General features: G+C 42.2%; 1 protein-coding gene across 1 annotated transcript in view; it reads left to right on the top strand.

Annotated features, from left to right (window-relative positions):
* Positions 1-23,745, top strand: part of SERINC2 (serine incorporator 2) — a 65,202-nt gene that overhangs the window by 16,135 nt on the left and 25,322 nt on the right. The window contains exons 2-6 of the mRNA XM_063453923.1: positions 17,002-17,163; positions 18,913-19,091; positions 20,627-20,706; positions 21,446-21,583; positions 21,765-21,934. Of these exons, the coding sequence (XP_063309993.1) occupies positions 17,002-17,163; positions 18,913-19,091; positions 20,627-20,706; positions 21,446-21,583; positions 21,765-21,934 (729 nt within the window). The remainder of the gene's footprint in view (positions 1-17,001; positions 17,164-18,912; positions 19,092-20,626; positions 20,707-21,445; positions 21,584-21,764; positions 21,935-23,745) is intronic.

Here is a 23,745-nt window from a genome sequence, read left to right as displayed (position 1 = left end):
GGCATAGACATACAATGGGGGTGTCCTTTTACTCAGAAGACTTAGCTGAGCATAATTTGGGGGGTTTGAACTTAGTGGCGCATATGAAATATACAAAATACCCAGCAAAAATGCAATCCGTATGTAAAAAATGCACAAAATTATTTTTTACCACATACTTTGGCATGTAATGGTAAAAAAATGGGGGCATGTTAAGGCACAATATGCACCTTATGATATACCCTGGAGTGTCTACTTTTACAAATGGTAGGCCTTTGTGGGGTTTTTTGAACAGTCAAACTGTTATAATACCCCAAATGGAAGCATAAGCTCATTAAATCCGTCTCTCAAAATTCTACTGTGAATACTGAAAAGGACAGGTCTCCTATATGGCACTGTAGCTTCACAAAATAGTGCCAACGACATACAATGGGGGTACCGTTGTACTCAGCAGAAGTAACTGAACACATAATAAAACTTTGTACAGGAATAGCACACACCAACTTTACAAAATACACATGAGAAGTTCTTTGTTATAAGTTTGTGTGCGAAAACCTCCAAAAAACACAATTTTACTCCAATATTTAGCAGAGGTTGGCGGTAAAATGGCTACGTAGAAAGTGTCAAAACAACCTTAGGTAAATAGCTTGTGGTGTCTACTTTATATAAATATATACTTTTGTGTGGCAATGTTGTTTTCTTTTATGGCTATTAGGCTTACAAGACAAACATACCAAATTCTAAAATCGCTCCACATTAAAAGTTTATTTTACTCCTTGTGCTTTGGGACCTGTAACTACCAAAAAAAACTTTAAATCCCAGACACATTATATATTCTGTAAATCAGAACAACTAAATGAATTTATTTTTAATTACTTTCCGTAACCTGCACTAATTGTGCACACATTATTATTGCAAAAACTGTAAAAAAAAAATTTCATTTTTTTTGCATATTTCTGTATTTTTTCAATAATAAATAAGCATTTATGTAAATATATGTTACATCAAATTAAAGCCCTTTCTGTCCTTTAAAAAACGGTATATAATATGCGTTGGTGCAATAAATTAGTAAAATGCAAATTGCAGTTGAACGCAAACAGCAAAAAATGCAAAAAAATGCTTGTGTCATTAAGTGAAAGACAAGCTTCTGAAGCTGTGTCCTTAAGGGGTTAATATAATATAAAAATATGCACTTTCTCTATATGCCATGATACTATTAATGTCTGTTTTATTTGATGCTTGGTATTGCTGTTGTAGCGTATCCAGCCTATTTGTTATTACTTGAACAACAAAATAAAGAATAAAAAAAAAAAAAAAACACTTTAAAAACAAACTGTGTGGCCTTTTAGAAAGGCATTATTTATTATGTGATCATGCAAAATTTTAAAGGAACATTATATAGCGCTTGGAATACAGAAGCCATAAGGCTATTGTCTGCCCCCATGTGTGTTGAAAGGGTTAAAAAAAAAAAAATCTTTTACACTTACCCCTTTTCAGTACAAAGTCCCTTTGGCTCCGGGTTCTCCAGCGTTGACAATGTGGGAAGCTATTGCGCAGCAAGTGCCATGTGCGCTTTCCCCAAGTAAGCATTGAATCAATGCTTTCATATGGGAATTCTGATGATGCTGGATGTCCTCATGCAAACCGTGAAGACACCCAGCATTGTTTCACTGTAATAAACTCCTTGTTTATGCAGGAAGTACCTCTAGAGGCAGTCTTAGCACTGCAATATAAACAACTGCAATGTTTTACATTGCAGGGCTATGGTGACTGCACCCAAACTATTTCAATGAGATGAAGTGGTCTGGGTGCCTATAGGGTCTCTTTAAATGGCCGACTGTAAATTTAAGTTTAATTGATTTTGTGACTGTGAAACCAATAGATGGCACATGACCATTTTAGAGATGTAATGAATCTTAAAGGGACACTCCAGGCACCCAGACCACTTCTGCCCATTTGAATGGTCTGGGTGCTAACTCCCACTACCCTTAAAGGACCACTATAGTCACCTAAATTACTTTAGCTAAATAAAGCAGTTTTAGTGTATAGATCATTCCCCTGCAATTTCACTGCTCAATTCACTGTCATTTAAGAGTTAAATCACTTTGTTTCTGATTATGCAGCCCTAGCCACACCTCCCCTGGCTATGATTGACAGAGCCTGCATGAAAAAAAAAACCTGATTTTACTTTCAAACAGATGTAATTTACCTTAAATAATTGTATCTCAATCTCTAAAATGAACTGTAATCACATACAGGAGGCTCTTGCCTGGTCTAGCAAGCTATTAACATAGCCGGGGATAAGAAAATCTTAACTAAACAGAACTTGCAATAAAGAAAGCCTAAATAGGGCTCTCTTTACAGGAAGTGTTTATGGAAGGCTGTGCAAGTCACATGCAGGGAGGTGTGACTAGGGTTCATAAACAAAGGGATTTAACTACTAAATGGCAGAGGATTGAGCAGTGAGGCTGCAGGAGCATGTTCTATACACCAAAACTGCTTCATTAAGATAAAGTTGTTCAGGTGACTATAGTGTCCCTTTAACCCTGCAACTGTAATTATTGCACTGGAGAGTTCCTTTAAATCTCAACCTTCTCAAGCAGGATATATATATATATATATATATATATATATATATATATATATATATATATATATATATATATATATATATACACACATTAAAGGGACACGGTACGCACCCAGACCACTTCAACTAATTGAAGTAGTCTGAGTGCTTTCACCCTTTTGCACTTAATGCAATGATTTTTTTACCCTTTGCACTTCCGGAATCCAAACGGACTTTTGGTCCGTTATCTGACACTGGGCAGAGCCTGATCGGCGCTGGATTCAGTTAAGTGGCTGGAGGGATTTTAACCCGACCTATTAACCCTATAATGCCAGGAAAACGGCTTTGCTTTCCTGCCCACTATAGGATCCCTTTACTTTGAATAGATTGCTTAGCCTGTTCCATGTTTGTTTAAAAAAAAAAACAAAAAAAAACAAACTTTTTTTTCCCCCCTGTAGAAGGGTTGGGGAAGCTTGTAACTATTATTGAATATAACCTTTTTTTTTTCTTAACTTCTTATTTTATTTTATGTTGCACTACTTGTGAACAAATGATTTTGGGAGCGCACACAAATTTGCTGCATTTTATTACGTATTGTATTAGAAAGCATTGTACAATTCAGTGGGTGATACCTCCTAGTCAGCATGTTTATTTGAGTTGATTGTGTGTGCTTGGGAGGGGCATTTTTAAATACATAATTCAGTGGTTACATTTACATACTTTTAAAAAACTTTATTTTTTTCTATATTTTTTTGCAACTTTACATTTTATGTTTCCCCCGTTGGTCACTGCTAATAAACATTGTCTTGTTCCAGTTGTCAAGCAAACAAACTGGGCTCCAATGTAATTATATATTCTATTAGTCCTTCTGTTCTGAAACATAACACTGAAATACATGCAAACCTGTATGTCCTTTGCATCATTTACTAGTCTATTATGTACTAGCTGTACAGATGGTGTCCCTGCAACCTCTCTGCATGTTTTGAAGTGTAGCAATGTATTTAAAAATTAAAAGGAATTGTTCAACTTTGCTTAGAGAGAAGTAAAAGCTACGGTAAGCTACTTTGGTAAATGAAATGGCTAATCTAGGTTCTTCCATCCAGATATAGTTAACAGTATAAATTGCCCTCCACACCCCACCACCAAAGAGGAGTTTTAGTCATGATATAGGTTGATTTGAATTGCTAAATATCTGGATAGCAGCTGCTTGGATTCTCTAAATACAACCAGGGATGTGGAATTCCTATCGCCCAACGCCAGGGACATGTAGCTCTGGGCAGTGGGCAGGCAGTTTTAATCTACTTTTATCTACCGTCAATCGGCAGGGTTGCTACTTCATGCAGGAGTCTTTGTGCAGGGGCAGGACATATCGCATGTCTTCCCCCTGAGTGCCTGGGGACTGGGTGGAGCAATATTGAGCTGAGACACTAGTGAGGTGAGTAGAGGTAGGGACACTAATAGGGCTGGAGGGGATTGAGTAGGAGCATAGACACTAATGGGGGGGGGGGGGGGGGGTTGAGGAGGGGCATGGACACTAATGGGGGGGTTGAGGAGGGGCATGGACACTAATGGGGGGGGTTGAGGAGGGGCATGGACACTAATGGGGGGGGTTGAGGAGGGGCATGGACACTAATGGAGGGGGGGGGTGAGTAGGGGCATGGACACTAATGGGGGGGGTGAGTAGGGGCATGGACATTAATGGGGGGGGGGGGGGTGAGTAGGGGCATGGACACTAATGGGGGGGGTGAGTAGGGGCATGGACACTAATGAGAAGGATAGTAGCGGCAGGGGCCCTAGTGAGGTAGATTGGGGGCCAGGACCGGGATAGGGGGAGGGGGGAGTTATTGGTAGGGACACTGATAGGGGGAGTTATTGGCAGGGAAACCAATGGCATGAGTAAGAGGCAAGGATATTAAAGGAGTAGATGATACTAAAGGGATGGATTAATAGTGTGCATGAGAGGAAGATATGGGGTAGACCTCCTAAATATTGCTCTGTGTGGGCTAGTGGAAGATGCACTCTTTGTAGGAAGAGTCAAACTGGACACACCCACCATCCACCACCACCCACATATTATACACCTATACTCCCACACACACATTACACTCAGCCTGCACGCACACACTCACTATGGAGGGACAGATGGTGACACTCAGGGTTATTCTCTAAACTTTTCATTAAAAAAAAAAACTGAGGCAAAAAGTTGTGACTTGCTGTGTTGGAGCATTTTTTTTTTTCTCAGATCGACTATTTGTCTCCATTTGGATTAAATTCGGAGTTTAGTGAATACCCCTATCTATGTCCAGGGCTCTAAGCAGGTACCCCAATCTGAAATTAATTTACATGTCAGGAGAAGTGGATTGCCATAATGGCCAAGTAGATTGAGCTACTGCTTCAGTCCCTTGGACAAGTACATTTTTTTATTTTATTTTTTATTTCCACACCCTGTACATTTTATCTAGAGGTGCTCTAATTAAACATCTAGGATATTGATCATCTCCCCACAATACTTTATGCAAGAGAAGAATCTTTTATAATATCCTTAGCAATGTGTGATTGTGCCAGTATAATCATCTAGACAAATTACAACCCAATACATATCTGTTTACCACACCCAGAAACCATGATAATTTAATAATACAAGACCTGCTGATTCATTCATACAAGTACGTTTGGATGTTCTAAATTTTTGCTTTTTTTTTTTTTTTATTCCACGGACATTGTTAGCACAGAGTTAAAGTGAACATGTCATGATATTTATATTCTGGCATAATATTTACTTATGCAATAAACATCAGTTATCACTGTGATAAATTATATATTTAATTGCTTCCTGCGTTATTAAGCAGCTGCTTGACTGCCACCATTTTGATGAGTCCATGGTTGTTACACAAATTTAACACCCATCCTCACTTATTATACCTTGCTCCCCGCCTCACCCTGTACACCACATGAGGCTGTCAGCTAGATTCATCACTGTAAGCACAACAGCAGCACATGATGCCACAACAGAGAGCAGGTTAGCAATCTGTAAGATGGTTCTCCTGTTCTCTCTAGTGTCCCACTACTTAGCAAAGTGTGCTAAGTCTAACATACTTAAAGCAGCACTGTCACGTTGATCTTTACTTTCCCCAATCACTTGCTGTTCTCTACCTCTCACAAAGAGAACAGGAAGCATTTACATGCAATGCTATAAAGGGTGTCTCCCAAGGTTTGCAACATTTAATTGCTACATGCTGCTTCTTTATTATTTGAAACTGTTGCAGTTTTTGGGAAGTATGTTATGAACCAATGTTAGAATTGGATACATTCTTTATTTAGTGTGTTATATGTCCCACATAAGAGTTATTTAATATATCCAGGGTAATTATTTTTCATTGTTTTAGCTGGTATTTTTTATTAAAGTTAGATATCTTTCATAGGAACGTTTGTTTCCTCTAATTATTTGTGGAGCGCACATGCCATATATTTAGTTTTTTTAATATATTGGCATCAAAACAACCTTAGATTAAAGAGATACTGTAGGCAAACAGACCACTTCATCTCATTTAAGTAGTCTGGGTGCAGTGTCCCTTTTGCACTTAGTGCTGCAATGTTAAACATTGCAGCACTTAGTGCTGCAATGTTAAACATTGCAGCTCTAAGTCTGCCCTCTGTGGCTGTCTAACAGACAGCCACTAGAGGGCTTCCGAAATCTAAAATTTTTGTCTGTTATCTGATGCTGGACTTCCTCATGGACCTCCAGCGTCAGATTTTCCATATAGGAAAGCATTGAATAACCCTTTCCTATGGGGAGGTCTAAAGCGCACACGGCCATTGCTGTGCATGCGCATTAGGTCTCCCCTGTTGGCGGGGGGGAGCCTGACCCAGCGCCGAGGGACATCGGCGCTGGATTCAGGTTAGTGGCTGAAGGGGTTTGTTTTCCTGGCACTACAGGATCCTTTTAATGAAGCAGTTTGGGTGTGTAGATCACATTCGCAGTTCTGTTATTTAGAATTCTAATCTGCTGTTGAATGACAGAGGCAAATTTTCATCCCAGTTCTTCCATGACTACTTACATTGGGGGATACCAGGGCACTCCTTGTACCATAACCATGACAGCGCACTCTAGTGGTTATGGTGCTTGGAGTGTTTCTTTACATAAGCACTTTCTTGTCCCTCTTGAGAACTACTTATTTTAACGGTTACACATCAGACTGCCTTTTCATTATACCTCACAAGCCGATATGGCCATGTCTCACTGTTTGTCATGATCATCTATTTACATTCTTTGATGACTTGTATTCTGCTCTCTCCCTTGGTCTTTAACCTTCATCACTATCCTGTGTTTGTGTGTGTTGTTACATAGTAATATATGATGAAAAGCAGGGGAGGGCTGGCAGCCTTAGGCCTGGGGGGCAAAACCAGTCAAGTGGCCCATTGCGCCACCAAATCAGTTCACTATCCATGCCCACCTTTTCCTGGTTTTATAACGGATATTTATGTTATGCTAATCAGTAGCTCTTTGCCATACCCGCTCCTTCACGGCTCTGACTTTCAATGTTGTCAGAGCACAGGCTGAGAATCTCTGAGCCTGTGCTCTGACTCACTAACTGAGCGCCGGAACCACGAGGGAGAGGATTTGATCTGACTGCACCTACTGCTGGTGCGCACCAGTGGACCACCAGCGAATCGTTTAAATTAAATATGCTGGTGTACCCAACTTGTGAGCTGTGTTGGCCGCCGGGCGCCTCTGTTGTCATGGCACCCTGCGTGACCGCACAGCTTGCCCACCCTAATGGCTGGCCCTGCTGACACACACTGATGTTACTACTTAGACATCCCTCAATATTAATACAGAGATGAGAGTAAACACCAATAAACTGTGGAAACAGAGCTGATCCCCCCCCAAATTTATAAAGGTTTGCTTAGAGGATTTATTCAAGATTAAATCATGCCTCCTCCTCTCTCCCCCATGCGCTGCTCTGTAGGCTGGGAGGAAGTGAAGAGTAATCACAGTCTCCCAGCACAACGCCATCTGTGGCTGCATGGGGAACAGCTGTTTAATGTAATGCTTGCAGGACGGCCAGCTGCCGCAGAACCTCTTTGTTTCCGTCTCTGCAAAGGGCTCTAGGCACTGCTTGTGAGTGTGAGCCACTGTAAATTAGGGGCAGAGGGCACTTGCACTGCGGTCAAGACGGGTCTGGGCAGGAGGAGAGTGCAGTGCAATCAGTGCACTCCCCTCCTGTGGGTCACCAGTAGACTGGTGCACCTGCGCAGGATCAGAGCCGGTGCAAGGATTTTTGCCGCCCTAGACAAAATATAAATTTGCCGCCCCCCCCCATGTGACATCACAATGCCCCACCCATATGATCTGCCATATGAACTAACGCCAGTGCTGCACACAGTGTGTGTTTACATTAAAAAGCCTGCAGGGACCAGCTATAGACACCAGAACCACTTCATTAAGCTATAGTGTCCCTTTAATGTGAGGTAAATGATAGATTAGTGTCACTAATAATATACTAGATTGCCTATTTACAATTAGATGAGGATGATGATGGGCTGCAGTTTGGCTCCACTGGTCTGGTGTAGAACAGGACCTCTGGAGGCTGTTTGCAACTGTGGTCACAAAATTCAACGTTCTGGGAGAATTGGAAGCGGCTCCATTTTTTGGGGGCCTCTTACACAGCTCAAGGTCTGGGCCCCAGTGCCTGACGGTGAGTATGCCCATAAGGCCCACTCATAAGTCCACTTATATGTTCCACCCACCCATGAGCTCGCTCACAGGGAGTGGAGTGTGTAGGGGATGTGTTATGTGTTATCTCATATGTGTGCTTATGGTATGTAGTATATAGGGATACCAGTTTGAGCAGGTGATGCAGTGTGTTTGTGTGTAGTGGAAGCAGTGTGTATTTGTGTATAAGGGATGTATTATGTGTTTCTGGTTGTGTGTGAGGGATGCATTGTGTGAATCTGTGTTTGTATGCATAAGGGATGCAAGGTGTGTGTCTGTATGTGTGTGCATTGAGTGTAAGAGATGCATTGTGTTTCTGTGTGCATGTAAGAAAAACAGTGTGTGTGTTTGCATGTTTGTGTAAGGGTTTGCATTGTATGTTTCTGTGTATGTGTGCAAATGATGCATTGTCTTTGTGTGTGTGTAAGGGTTGCATTGTGTGTGTGTGTAATGGATGCATTGTGTGTTTCTCTGTGTGTAAGGGAAGCATGTTCTGTTTCTGTGTATGTATAGGGATGCATTGTGTGTTTCTGTGTATGTATAGGGTTGCATTGTGTGTTTCTGTGTATGTATAGGGGTGCATTGTGTGTTTCTGTGTATGTATAGGGATGCATTGTGTGTGTGTGTGTGTGTGTGTGTGCGCGTAGTGTTAAAGAGCGCCCTGTCTTGCCCCCTGTCCTATAGAGCTGTCCCTATTGTCCCTTAGAGCTCTCCCCTGCCCCTTAGTGGTCTCTCCTCTCCCCCACCCTCCCCTAGCAGTCTCTTCTCACACTCACCCACCCTCCCTGTGCTCTTCTCATCCCCCCTCCACCCTCCCTGTGTTCTTCTCACTCCTCCCTCTGTGTGTTCTCAACCCCCCTGTGTTCTTCTTACCCCCCCCTCCGCCCTGTGTTCTTCTTACTCCCCCCTTGTTCTTCTTACCCCCTTCTTCTTATTACTCCCCCCTTCTTCTTACCCCCTCTTCTTCTTCTTACCCCCTCTTCTTCTTCTTACCCTCTCCTTCTTCTTCTTACCCCCTCCTTCTTCTTCTTACCCCCTCCTTCTTCTTCTTCTTACCCCCTCCTTCTTCTTCTTCTTACCCCCTCCTTCTTCTTCTTACCCCCTCCTTCTTCTTCTTACCCCTTCCTTCTTCTTCTTACCCCTTCCTTCTTCTTCTTACCCCTTCCTTCTTCTTCTTACCCCTTCCTTCTTCTTCTTACCCCTTCCTTCTTCTTCTTACCCCATTGTTCTTCTTACCCCCTTCTTCTTCTACCCCTTCTTCTTCTTCTTACTCCCCCCTCTTCTTCTTACCCCCCTTCTTCTTCTTCTTACTCCCCCCTCTTCTTCTTACCCCCTTCTTCTAATTACTCCCCACTCTTGTTCTTCTTACCCCCTTCTTCTTATTACTCCCCCCTTCTTCTTACCCCCTCTTCTTCTTCTTACCCCCTCCTTCTTCTTCTTACCCCCTCCTTCTTCTTACCCCTTCCTTCTTCTTCGTACCCCTTCCTTCTTCTTCTTACCCCTTCCTTCTTCTTCTTACCCCATTGTTCTTCTTACCCCCCTTCTTCTTCTTACCCCCCTTCTTCTTCTTACCCCCTTCTTCTTCTTACTCCCCTCTTTTTCTTATCTCCCCTCCTTCTTACTCCCCCCTCTTATTATCCCCCCTCCCCTCTTCTTACTCCCCCTCCCCTCTTCTTACTCCCTCTCTTCCCTCTTCTTACTCCCTCTCTTCCCTCTTCTTACTCCCTCTCTTCCCTCTTCTTACTCCCTCTCTTCCCTCTTCTTACTCCCTCTCTTCCCTCTTCTTACTCCCTCTCTTCCCTCTTCTTACTCCCTCTCTTCCCTCTTCTTACTCCCTCTCTTCCCTCTTCTTACTCCCTCTTCTTACTCCTCCCCTCTTCTTACTCTCCCCCCTCCCCTCTTCTTACTCTCCCCCCTCCCCTCTTCTTACTCTCCCCCCTCCCCTCTTCTTACTCTCCCCCTCCCCTCTTCTTACTCTCCCCCTCCCCCTTCTTACTGTCCCCCCCTCTTCTTACTCTCCCCCCTCCCCTCTTTTTACTCTCCCCCCCTCTTCTTACTCTCCCCCCCTCTTCTTACTGTCCCCCCTCTTCTTACTGTCCCCACCTCCCCTCTTTTTACTGTCCCCCCCTCCCCTCTTTTTACTCTCTCCCCCCTCCCTTCTTTTTACTCTCTCCCCCCCCCCTCCCCTCCCCTCTTCTTACTCTTACCCCCTCCCCTGGAGGTGGCCGAGCTGCACTCCAGTCCGCGGTCCTGGCCGGAGTGATAGGAAGGTGCTCAGTGTGCACCTTCCTGTCAGTCCGGCAGGAAACAGAAACTCCTGTTCCGCGCGGAACAGGAGTTTCTGTTTCCTGTACCCGGCCGGACTGACAGGAAGTGCACACTCAGTGTGCACCTTCCCATCACTCCGGCCGGGACCGCGGACCGGAGTGCAGCTCGGCCACCTACAGGGGAGGGGAGGGAGGGAAAAGCAGCTGCAGTCGTCTGAGCGCTCTTTACAGAGCGCTCGGCGGCTGCAGCATTTAAAGGGCCGGCCCGCCGCGGCCGGTCCTAAAATAATTTCGGGCGGCCTGGGGGGCAATTGCCTCCCTGCCCCCCGGCCCAGCCCACCCCTGATGAAAAGGCTCAAATCCATAAATTTCAGCATTTGTGTGTTTGTAAGTCGGTTGCTTTCCCCCACTGTTTGTCAGGAATACATATTTATGCTCTTTGATTAGTAGGCAACTCTTTCATCAACCCTCCCTCCTCCCCCCCCCCTTAAACCTGTCTGGAAGTTCAATACAGTTCTCATGTGAAAGCAGACTTGGCATTAAAAAGATACCCATATAGTACTTCTGTTGGCATATAACCAGCCTGTTTGCCAGTGCATTTCAAATTTAAGGTCAAAATAGTTGAACCAGAAAAACTCTCTAATTCAGCTAGGCTTCCAGTTCGGCATTTGAAAGTCACTTTAAATTCTTACGTTAGTAAATTAATTCACCTTGAATAATTCCATTATCTGTCTTTTTCACTTTCTTACATTCTTTTCCAATATCTCCTTTTCTACGTTGCGAGGGCCGTCTTTTAAGGGGGGGCAAAAGGGGCAGCTGCCCCTGGCCCGGTTACTCCTGGGGGGCCCAAGGTAGCTGCCCAGTGGGACCCCTGCCGGCATCCAAACCCTGTGGACTGCAGCACCTGATGTAATCAGGGGGCCTCAGCCCTTTAAGAGTGCTCTGGCCTGGGCCCCTTGTATGTGCTAGTGTGTGTATCTGTGTGTGTGCACCAGTGTCTGTATCAAAGTGTGTATCTGTGTGAGTGTGTTTGTGTTGGTGTGTATCTGTGTGTTAAGATGTGTGCATGTGTCAGTGTAAACCAAAGAAAAACAGTTACTTGCGCTCTTTCCACATCCCTATGTATTTTTAAACAAATGGAGGTTTTTAATTACCTCCAATGGCCATGAAAGGGTATGCCCACCTGCCACGTCAAGGCAGACCTCTTAGGTGGGTCCTACTCTAACCATTTGCTTTGCTTCCTTGAGCTTCTGGCAAAGATATAGTTAATACATAGCTTTTAATCAAATCTATAAAATCAAAAGTGGAATTGACCACCTCAAATGTAATAAAAGAGGAGCCGTTAAGAAAATTGTCAGTCTCCTCAGAGCAAAAAATCTATTTGTGCACAGGACTGATAATCCAAAAGTCCTAAGTATAGCGGCAGCAGTGCAATTGATAATTCATGCTATTGAGGTATAATGAACTAATGTGGAGATAGCCTCCGTAGAGATAGTGTAGGTCTGAGCCTGAATCGATGGGGGGATTGCGAAGAGGCAAAATTGCCCTTAAGGTAACCGTTAATTAGTTTGAATGCTCATACCCCTATGATGAATTGCACATACCATAAATCATACAGTAATTCGTCAAGGTGTAACGCTTTGACGAAAAAATACAATGTCTCAAATCTATGACGTGGGGGACTGCGTGCAAACAATGTTGTCCTGAAGTTACCAGTTTGTCAGATACAATGATCATTCCGCTACGATTACCAGCACAAACATTAGATCATACAGATAGTTAACCCGGCTGAGCGTTTATTCACGCAACACCCCCAACCTGTGGATGGTATATAGCCCTAAAGTAACAGTGTATCAGTGTGATACCAGGATGCGTATAAACGGTATTTAATAGTGCCTAGTGAAAGCCTTATGTGTTCCGAATGTATCGGGGATCAATCATGGTCATCAGTGAACCCCAGCAGCAACTATATAGTTGGACGAAAGAAGGCTAAGCACTGTGATTGTACGAATCATACACCATTAGGACTGTTGGGTACTGAGTTAATCAAAAATAAAAGGTTAGTAACGAGAGGCTGAGACCTCCTAGCCGGAGATCGCTAGTCTGCCCACAATTGGTATATAATCCTTAGGTGTACAGTGCATCAGTATGCTTAACAGAAGAACATATTCCCCGGCCTTGAATCGTGCCTGGTAAGAAGCCTTCTGAGATCCGATCACGGTCAGTTAATAAACCCCCACTAGAACACTTAATAATTTGCCTACAGTGTACTAATAAGGTGAAATATGTGTTTTCAGTGTGCTCCGTATATAGGTCTATTGTGCAAAAAAGGAATTTTTGCTCAAGGTGCTAGGAAGCCCAAATGGCGCCTAGTAAAACACTTAAATACATAAATAGCTGTATACCGGGAAGGGTCACGGTGAACACAAATTCCCAGTGGTAACAGTTTAGGATACATAAAAAACAGACTAACAACTGAGTGGGAAGGGATCTGTATAAAAAAACGGCAAGGTAGCCAATGAATGGTTAGATGCTACGGCTAGTCCATAACCGGGGCAACTAAACCGTGGGTTCTAGTCCCAACACCAAACAGTCTGGAAGTCAGCTCGAGAGCCAGATGCCACTTAACCCGTGGTGCAGAAGGGAAAGATGTGGCAATAAATGGCAGCGGCAGTGGATCTTCGAGAGGCCCCTGACGCGCGCGTTTCGCCCGCAGCTCATCAGAGGGGAGCTGATGTGCGGGAACTGGACCGATATTTAAAGGTAAGTGGTGAGGATTCATTGGTGGAATCCCCGGATGCGTCATGCGTAATTAGCCTATCCTGATCCGGCTACGGAGTGATGTAGTTAAAAAGGTCCGGCTACAAAATAATTCAACTGATATGGGGTAAGAAACCAATTAGCCCCTTATGGGGAAGACAATAGTAAGAAACATACGAAAATGAAATAAAATAAACAGGTCACATACTGCCCCAAGAGACAGATTAGACTGGACATGACATTAGGTAGCTTATTCTATACACTTACGACTACGGAATAATTCACCAATTAACCCCTAGGAGGAAACAATGATAAGAAACATACGAGCATGGAACAAACAGGACACTTAAAGCCCCAAAAAACAGATTAATCTGTTTTTTGGGGCTTTAAGTGTCCTGTTTGTTCCATGCTCGTATGTTTCTTATCATTGTTTCCTCCTAGGGGTTAATTGGTGAATTATTCCGTAGTCGTAAGTGTATAGAATAAGCTACCTAATGTCATGTCCAGTCTAATCTGTCTCTTGGGGCAGTATGTGACCTGTTTATTTTATTTCATTTTCGTATGTTTCTTACTATTGTCTTCCCCATAAGGGGCTAATTGGTTTCTTACCCCATATCAGTTGAATTATTTTGTAGCCGGACCTTTTTAACTACATCACTCCGTAGCCGGATCAGGATAGGCTAATTACGCATGACGCATCCGGGGATTCCACCAATGAATCCTCACCACTTACCTTTAAATATCGGTCCAGTTCCCGCACATCAGCTCCCCTCTGATGAGCTGCGGGCGAAACGCGCGCGTCAGGGGCCTCTCGAAGATCCACTGCCGCTGCCATTTATTGCCACATCTTTCCCTTCTGCACCACGGGTTAAGTGGCATCTGGCTCTCGAGCTGACTTCCAGACTGTTTGGTGTTGGGACTAGAACCCACGGTTTAGTTGCCCCGGTTATGGACTAGCCGTAGCATCTAACCATTCATTGGCTACCTTGCCGGTTTTTTATACAGATCCCTTCCCACTCAGTTGTTAGTCTGTTTTTTATGTATCCTAAACTGTTACCACTGGGAATTTGTGTTCACCGTGACCCTTCCCGGTATACAGCTATTTATGTATTTAAGTGTTTTACTAGGCGCCATTTGGGCTTCCTAGCACCTTGAGCAAAAATTCCTTTTTTGCACAATAGACCTATATACGGAGCACACTGAAAACTTTTGAACAGTTCCTCTCGTATTGGTTGCTGTACTATTACGATGGCTATCCACATATTTCACCTTATTAGTACACTGTAGGCAAATTATTAAGTGTTCTAGTGGGGGTTTATTAACTGACCGTGATCGGATCTCAGAAGGCTTCTTACCAGGCACGATTCAAGGCCGGGGAATATGTTCTTCTGTTAAGCATACTGATACACTGTACACCTAAGGATTATATACCAATTGTGGGCAGACTAGCGATCTCCGGCTAGGAGGTCTCAGCCTCTCGTTACTAACCTTTTATTTTTGATTAACTCAGTACCCAACAGTCCTAATGGTGTATGATTCGTACAATCACAGTGCTTAGCCTTCTTTCGTCCAACTATATAGTTGCTGCTGGGGTTCACTGATGACCATGATTGATCCCCGATACATTCGGAACACATAAGGCTTTCACTAGGCACTATTAAATACCGTTTATACGCATCCTGGTATCACACTGATACACTGTTACTTTAGGGCTATATACCATCCACAGGTTGGGGGTGTTGCGTGAATAAACGCTCAGCCGGGTTAACTATCTGTATGATCTAATGTGTGTGCTGGTAATCGTAGCGGAATGATCATTGAATCTGACAAACTGGTAACTTCAGGACAACATTGTTTGCACGCAGTCCCCCACGTCATAGATTTGAGACATTGTATTTTTTCGTCAAAGCGTTACACCTTGACGAATTACTGTATGATTTATGGTATGTGCAATTCATCAAAGGGGTATGAGCATTCAAACTAATTAACGGTTACCTTAAGGGCAATTTTGCCTCTTCGCAATCCCCCCATCGATTCAGGCTCAGACCTACACTATCTCTACGGAGGCTATCTCCACATTAGTTCATTATACCTCAATAGCATGAATTATCAATTGCACTGCTGCCGCTATACTTAGGACTTTTGGATTATCAGTCCTGTGCACAAATAGATTTTTTGCTCTGAGGAGACTGACAATTTTCTTAACGGCTCCTCTTTTATTACATTTGAGGTGGTCAATTCCACTTTTGATTTTATAGATTTGATTAAAAGCTATGTATTAACTATATCGAGCTACACTGTTGGTGGTGACTTCCACGTTTGATTTTAAGGGCTTTATTAAAAGTTATGTATTAGTTACACCAGGGCACTCATTCTTCTTCTTTTTTGTGTACACTACGTTCGTAGTTCCCTCAGGGTTAACCCCTTGCCTGTGAGTGCCCCTTTCTAGCTTCCAGGCTCCTTCTGTTTTTTCTTCTTCTGGCAAAGATATCTCTGAGACAGAAGGGGTATTTATTTTTATATGCATCCCTACATGCTTATTAACCCTTAATATGGTATGTATCCGTGTGTTTATGCGTGTCAATGTGTATGTATATCTATGTTAGTATGTGTGTATACATCCAGGTAATCAAACACAATCATTACATACAAACACACCCCTGAATACAAACTCCAAAATTGGATTAAAACACACCCTTCACTCACCAATTCTACACACAAATGTACATCTGAAAGACAACACTACATCCAAACACACCCCTGCATGCAATTACAAACGTTACATACAAACACACCCCTATATTAAAATTATACACAAACACCAACTCAATACACAAAAGCACAACTGCATTTAAAATCCAACACTACATACAAACACACACCCCTGCATTCAAACGCAAACACTACACACAAGTACACCGCTGCATTCCAATGGTAAAATTAGATACAAATACACCCTTACATGCACACGTATACTCGATACAAAATCATGCTTAGATTCAAATTCACAATATCTATCTATCTTTACTCCACTCTTGTGCTATAGGGGAGACGCCAAAAAAATTCTTGCACCACAGCCTTACATTGGTTCCATCAGTAGGTTGGGGTGGAGGCTGTGACTGTGGGTGAGAGGGGAGCAGGCACGGTACAGGGGGCCCAAGCAAATGCTTGCCCAGGGTCTAATCGATACTAAAGACGGCCCTGCATGTTGCACAGTGCTTGACTCTTTCTAGTACCCACAGCATTTCCCCCCTTTTCCGTGCCTCCCCCTGCCACGGCTTCATGTTCATTATTGAGAGCTTCCAGTTGTATACTTCACGCTCCTCCACACAATTGTATCTCACCCTTTAATAGATTGAATGGCTTGTGCCTTTAGGAGGTCAGCTAACTATGGCTCAATCCTTCCTCCCCCCATTTAAATCATTTGGGTATCATGGCTCACAGAAAGGCATGCTGTGCATTTTAATAAAGAACTGCATAGGGTATTGCCTGCTCATTTGTTTAGTAGAGGTTTGGTACATCAGCTGTTAATCCGTTACTTCTATGATTCTAAACTTGCCAACAGATGTAGTTCAGCAGTTGCATTATCTTTACAACCTGCTTACCAAACTTTTCCCCTGCACTATTGAGCACTCTATAACCTTCCCATGCCTTCCATCTATGATGTACAGAGTTATCATGTCACTCTCCTTTCTGCCTCTCTTTAACAGGCTTCCTGCCTTTGTGGTACTGCACCATGTCTCCTATGTGCCTGCTGTCCATCTACAAAAAGCTCCACGGCAACACGACTGACATTCTCCATATTTCTTCTCCTTGGAACCCTAGTGGCCTGTATCATGATCATCCCAGGAGTGGAAACTGGACTTCAAAAGGTACTACCTAAACATGTTATTAATTTGATGCATTGTATTCTATATTTGGCAGCATTTTTGTTTAATTTACTGAATTAATATAGAAACCCCAAAACTATTTTATCTGATTCCAACCTTACGGAAGACAAAGGTGTTCTAGGTTAACACAGTAAAGGAGTTTAAGCATGCGTGGGATAGGCATAAGGCTATCTTAGCTATAAGATAAGGGCAGGGACTAATGAATGTATTTAGAAAATTGGGCAGACTAGATGAGCTGAATGGTTCTTATTTGCCGTCACATTCTATGTTTCTATCAGTTATACTGGTCATTACTTTAAAGCTTCTTGTATCTCTCTCCTTTAAATCTTAACCAAACAGTGGTTCATGATTATAATATCAGGGCTGTGGAATTTCTATTGCCAGGTACCGGGGTGTGAAGTTCTGGGCAGTTGGCAGGGTTTCTTTTAGTTTTATTTACTGTTCTTTAAGACTGCCTTGGGTGGATCAGTGCCAGACAGGGGGTGTAAGGTGGGTGCAGGGCCAAATTGGCTGCTGTAGCTGTAGGTAACTTCTGCTTACTGGTGGCTCACAGGGAGGTGTGCGGACAAGCAGCAGCCGCTAGTTGCTCTTCGCAATGCTCAATACTATGGAGCAACGGGATACAGTGTGAGGTCATATCCCAGCATCCAACATGTTCTGCATAGCAGGTAGAGCCTGGTATAGACTCCACACCCACTCCTGAACAATGTAGATGTCCATACAGCTGCTGGTAATTTAAATACTCTATTGAACTGTGCTGTGTGCTAGTGTCAGAGAATATGTAGTTTGTGTATCTAGGTAAGTGAGTGCGTTAGTGGATGTTTATCAGTGTGCAGTGTGTCAGTGGATGTGTTTCTGTATCACAATCACATTTGGCTCCACAGAAGCAATCCTTTTTTGCCTTTTAGGTACTAAAGTATTCTAACCTCAGCATCTTGATCTATTTGGTACATGGCACACAGCCAGCGCATGCACTAACTACACACACGATATACAGCCAACACACACATACACAGACATTTTCTTGCAGCCAGCTTACATTACATACAGCAAACAATCCCGCACACAGCAAAGACTCGCCAAAAGCACACTATGACAGAGGGAGACGCTATTATAGATTGCAAGCTCGTTTGAGCAGGGCCTCTTTTGTGCTCTGTATGTAAATTACTCGCCAGATATCCTAATTTTATCATTGTAAAGTGCTGCGGAATGTGTTGGCGCTATATAAATGATGACTATAATCGTAGAGCAGAGTGTGAGACACATAACTCAGAATTTTTGCAAAATTGGGGCAAAAAGTCATATTGTGACTATAGCAGAGCTAGAGAATTTTTTCAGATCCGTTATTTTTGCTTCCATTTAGATTTTAATTTTTAATAAGTTTAGCAATCTGCCCTCTTAATGTCCAGGGCTCGTATCTTTGTAATTGGAATTGGTGTCAGGACAGGTGGATTGTTATGATGTACAAATAGATTGGGCTACCTTGGACAAGCAGAATTTTTTTTTTTAAATTCCAAACACTTGTATGTGAACAATATACCCTTTCACCTTGCACTTTAGAGAAGAACAATTCTGTCAACCATATATGAATATAACTGCAGTGGGACATGCAACCTGTGTTTCTGTCCTATTGTATGTAATGTAAAAGATTCAGTTTAACATTGCTCTGTCACCTATTATAATAATATACAACAGCCATATCTCAATATTCTATTGTTCTTATTCTCCCAGATACCATGGTTCTGCTCCACTTCCACCACCATTGCTGGTTCCGTGCAGTGTGATTCTATTGTTGGTCATGAAGCTGTGTATCGCATGTGTTTTGCCCTGGCTGCATTTTTCTTCCTATTCATGCTAATAATGATTTGTGTACAGAGCAGCAGGGATCCACGAGCGTATGTGCAGAATGGGTGAGTGATTACAAAACATGGGACGATAATGTGCATCTTTAGGGTTTATCTAGTCTTTGTTACCAGCACTTGAACACAGCACTTGACCAGAACAACAAAAGTAGATATGAATGTAATTGTAATAATATGACATGAAATGAGGAAAGTGGCTACAACTCCTTAAACTTAACAAAGAAAAAGCTATTAAAGTAAATGGGACTTTTAACTTTAATTTATTTTTCCTCAAACTTCATCAGCGTTGGGATCTAGGCTTTGAAATGTTTAATGCTGCATTCCATTTTCTGCAGAATCAAAATCCACGGAAATTATATTTTCCGTTTCACCAACAGGGTGATTTAACCCTGCAAAACATTACATATTAACTAAACACCAAATTTTGTCTGCATGGACAAAATTGTGAGAATATGACCAAATTCTGACTGGATTGGCAGCGCTCTACTCTCTATTTACTAAAGCCAGTCATTCATCCTGACCAAAACTTCAACAATTGGCTGGGTGTATTCTGTGTCTAGTTTAAAATCTGTGTTCTTTGCATAGGAATCCTGTGCAAAGCATAAGGGTGGTTTTAACACCTGTAGGCATTTTTTTTTTGTTCAGTCAGGTTAAAATCTGGATCCAATCCAGGCTCTTTCAGACATTGTTGAATACTGTGAACAGTGTCTGGATGTTGCAGTCTGGCCCTGGAAAGAAATGTTTTTGTCATATCATATGCAGTTATGCTTCTTACTGACCCTTATTATTAAAGGATCACGATAGTGTCAGGAAAACAAACTAGTTTTCCTAACACTATATAATCCTTAGGTGTCCCCCACCCTCAGGGTCCCCTTCTGCTGGGCTGAAGGGGTTAAAACCCCTTCAGCCACTTATCTTTATTCAATGCTGGATTCCCTTGGCGCTGGTGACCACTCCTCCCCTGCCGACTCAGCTCCTGAGTGGAGCGGAATGCGTGTGCACCACTAGTGCTGCGCGCGCATTCAAACAGTCCATAGGAAAGCATTTCTCAATGCTTTCCTATGGACGTTCTGCACGCTGAATGCGATTTTTCACATCCAGCATCGCAGAAGCGTCTCTAGCGACTGTTAGGAAGACAGCCACTAGAGGTTGGATTAACCCTGCAATGTAAACATAGCAGTTTCTCTGAAACTGCTATGTTTACATCTGAAGGGTTAAAACCTGGGGGACCTGGCACCCAGACCATTTCATCGAGCTGAAGTGTTCTGGGTGACTATAGTGTCCCTTTAATATGCAAACCACTCTGATACCTAGAAGTATTTATCAACTGCTTACCCTTAAAAAGATATACTCTTGTATGTCTACATATAGCAGTGTGTGTGTTTTATATGTTAATATATATATATTCATTCATTTCTAAAGTGCTCTGTACATCTATAAAAAAAATACTATTCTTTTGCAAATACCCTTCATGCTTTATGTAAATTCTTGATGGTAGTCTTTCTTCCTACTCCCTGACCTGTCTGTATTATATCAACTTTTCATTTATTGCAATAGATAAAATTTCTTGCCCTCTCTTCTAGGTTTTGGTTTTTCAAGTTCCTTATACTAGTTGGGATCACAGTTGGAGCATTTTTCATTCCTCATGGCACTTTCACAACTGGTAACACAATATAATTTATTTTATTAACAAACCTTCCCCCTCTGCAAATTGTTTGTAAAGACACTTTTTTTTCTTCTGGTTCCCCAAATCGAATGGTAGTTTTCTGTCACCCGCATCCACTGCTCATAAAATAGTATGCATAATACTCTGCTATTAACTATAGACTACGCATTTTAAGACTTTTCTAAAAGGTGGATGGGCGACAGCAGAAACTTAATTTTTTTTGCTTTAATTATTTCAAGTATGCATGACATTATCTATAAAAAAGTGGGCTGAAAGTACAAGAAGAAATAATAATGACCTTAGAGGGAGGTAAATGTATAGGTTATGAGAATTCTAGCAGAGTTTGATATCTCTCCATCCCTACCTCTTTTCTATTTTTTTCTTACACCTCCATTTTTCCTTTCCCTGTCCTACTCTTTTTTTTACCTCTTCCCTCTTACCCATTATTTTTTTCCTCTAGTCCCCCTCCATCTTTCCTCTAAGCCCCTCTTTCTCTTCTCTCTCCCCCTTCTTTTTTTCATTATCCCCTTTCCTCCCCCTCTATTTCTCCCTCTCTTAGTTTTCCTCTCTCCCCACATCCTTTTTCCTCTCACCCACCTCTCCCCCTCCCTCTGTTTTCTCACTAACCATTTTGGCTGCCTGTCATTTTACCCAAAATTCCGAAACTCTATCTTTCTTTCTACATTGGTATCATTCTTTATCTTCTGATTTTGACTAGCATCTTTTTTCCTTACAGTGTGGTACTATTTTGGCATGGTTGGAGGGTTTATATTTATTATTATCCAACTCATCCTCATCATTGACCTTGCCCACTCCTGGAGCCAGTCCTGGCTTAATTTGGCAGAAGATGGTAACACCAAGTGCTGGTATGCAGGTATGATTGCTAGTCAAAGAGTGATCCATTGAAGAAATCCTGGGCCAAAGCGCTAAATGGGGATTGCTCATAATCCAGCAATGGGCATGTCTGCTGATTGCTCTAATTATAACACATTGCTCCAAAATTGCTTCTTGTCTCTATTAACAGTGCATTGCATTTATTTTCTTTGTGTTTCTAGCACTTCTGATTTGCACATTCCTTCTGTATGCGGCCTCTATCACAGCCATTGTGTTCCTGTACATTTATTACACCAAACCAGATAACTGTACTCCCAACAAGGTCTTCATCAGTCTCAATCTGATCTTCTGCGTCATAGTTTCCATAGTGTCAATACTACCAAAGGTCCAGGTAAATAAAATTTAATTTTATTCTATACCGTGACTGGCTTATTGTAGGCTATTTCCTACCCTCTACAGCTTTCACTCTCTGCTATTCATTACACTCCCCTCAACCTATCCCTAATCAATATATCAATTGTGTCTTGAGTTACAAATGTTAAATTCCATTAAATTATTTTTTTATATTTTTTTACATTGCTTATTTTGTAGTGCAGAGATTAACATACAGACACATAGTAGCATGTCAGCACATGACAAGCAAAGTTTCGAAAATGGAACATAACATTTTACAAATGTTGCACTTTTTTTTTTTTTTTTTTTTTTAATAAAAGAAAATGCTAAAAGAAACATGCTGTATAACAGGCTAGGCACATATGTCGAAAATGCTGTACCGCTCTGATATAATTAGGCTAAGAAGATTATCTAGACATATAGAGTTTATGTAGATGTAATAAAACATGCTTTAAAAACATTAGAAAGTCTAACTTTTTAAAGCATACCCCGTGTCGGGTGATGGTCCACCTTCCCTGGTCACCAGGTCGAAGTCAAGCTAGGCTGCATAGTTGTAAGGTGTGAATTCTTGGTGTAACGGTGTGAGTCATACATCCTCGTGTTCCCACTCGGTGAAGTGTCAGTCCACCATTCATTTAAAGCTGCATCCGATGCGGTTTTGGGCACTAAAAGCTTAATTTAAGCTCAAATGTGCAGGAGCTGTTTTTTTTTTTTTTTATTTATTTTTTTTCTTTTATTTTTTATTTTTTCTCAATTCTTTATTTTTGTTGTGCAGGGTTTAACATTAAGCTTACTCAGCCACAATAGCAGTCGTAAGCAGTAACATGCATAACAGTCAAAAACATGGGTATTGCGGAGACAGCACAATTTTTTTGGTAAGAAGATGAATATACAGTATATAAGCAAAGCATGGTCGTTAAAATTGAGGCTTGCCCATCAGCAGTAGGCATGTGAGATAATGGTCAGTGTATGTAATGTATGTCAAGCCAAATCTGCGTTGAACACTTGTAGGGTCTGAGCCGCCTGTGGGGAACGCTAGGCTGATGTGAAGTGTTTCTTTGGTATGTGAGCGCTCTAATATTTAATGGGATGCTCGCATGGTAGTGTCGAATGGTAGCATAGCGCCGTTGTATAAGGTGGGTGTCGGCGAGACTGAAAGCTACAGATGGTCTCGCCTTTCTTTGCGTTTACGTGGGTTCCCTCCAGCAGTTTTATGTGTGGAGAGCCGGGTAGTAGCAAACTAAGGATAAGCAAATAAGTACCCTTGAGGGGTTTAACGCCATCCGGCTTCCTGCTTAACCCTCTCAGCACCTGTACCTAGGTGTAACAGTAGGTGGTGGTAGGCGAGTTGAAAGGTGTAAGCACCCATTGGTCTGCTTCCGATTCGGGACTGGCCTGTGTGCTTTGACCCCTGTTCTATTGGATAGGGCTTAGTGTGCTATGAGTTGTGGTCTTCCTGTGGCCTTAGTGTGTGAGACTATGTCGAGGGTAGACCCATATAGTAGACTTGTAAGATTATGGGAAGCGGTAACAAGTGAAGTTACGCAGTTGTCAGTGTTTCTCTGCAGTTTCTAAGTTGTGAGATGGAGCAATGTCTACTATAGTAAACAAAAATGGGAAGCTTGTAAGACTTTGGAATGCATTAACAGAAGAAGTCGCACAATTTTATCAGTGTTTCCCTGCAGTTACTAAATTGTGTGCAGGATCGGTTTCTAATATAGCAAACAAATACAGTAAGCTCATAAGACTATGGAAAGCATTAACAATTGGAGTTGCATATTTTTTCAGAGCTTCTCTGCAGTTTCTAAG

Source organism: Pelobates fuscus, chromosome 1, assembly GCF_036172605.1.
Source record: "Pelobates fuscus isolate aPelFus1 chromosome 1, aPelFus1.pri, whole genome shotgun sequence".
Classification (NCBI taxonomy): Eukaryota; Metazoa; Chordata; class Amphibia; order Anura; family Pelobatidae; genus Pelobates; species Pelobates fuscus.
This window is presented reverse-complemented; position numbering and strand designations above follow the sequence as displayed.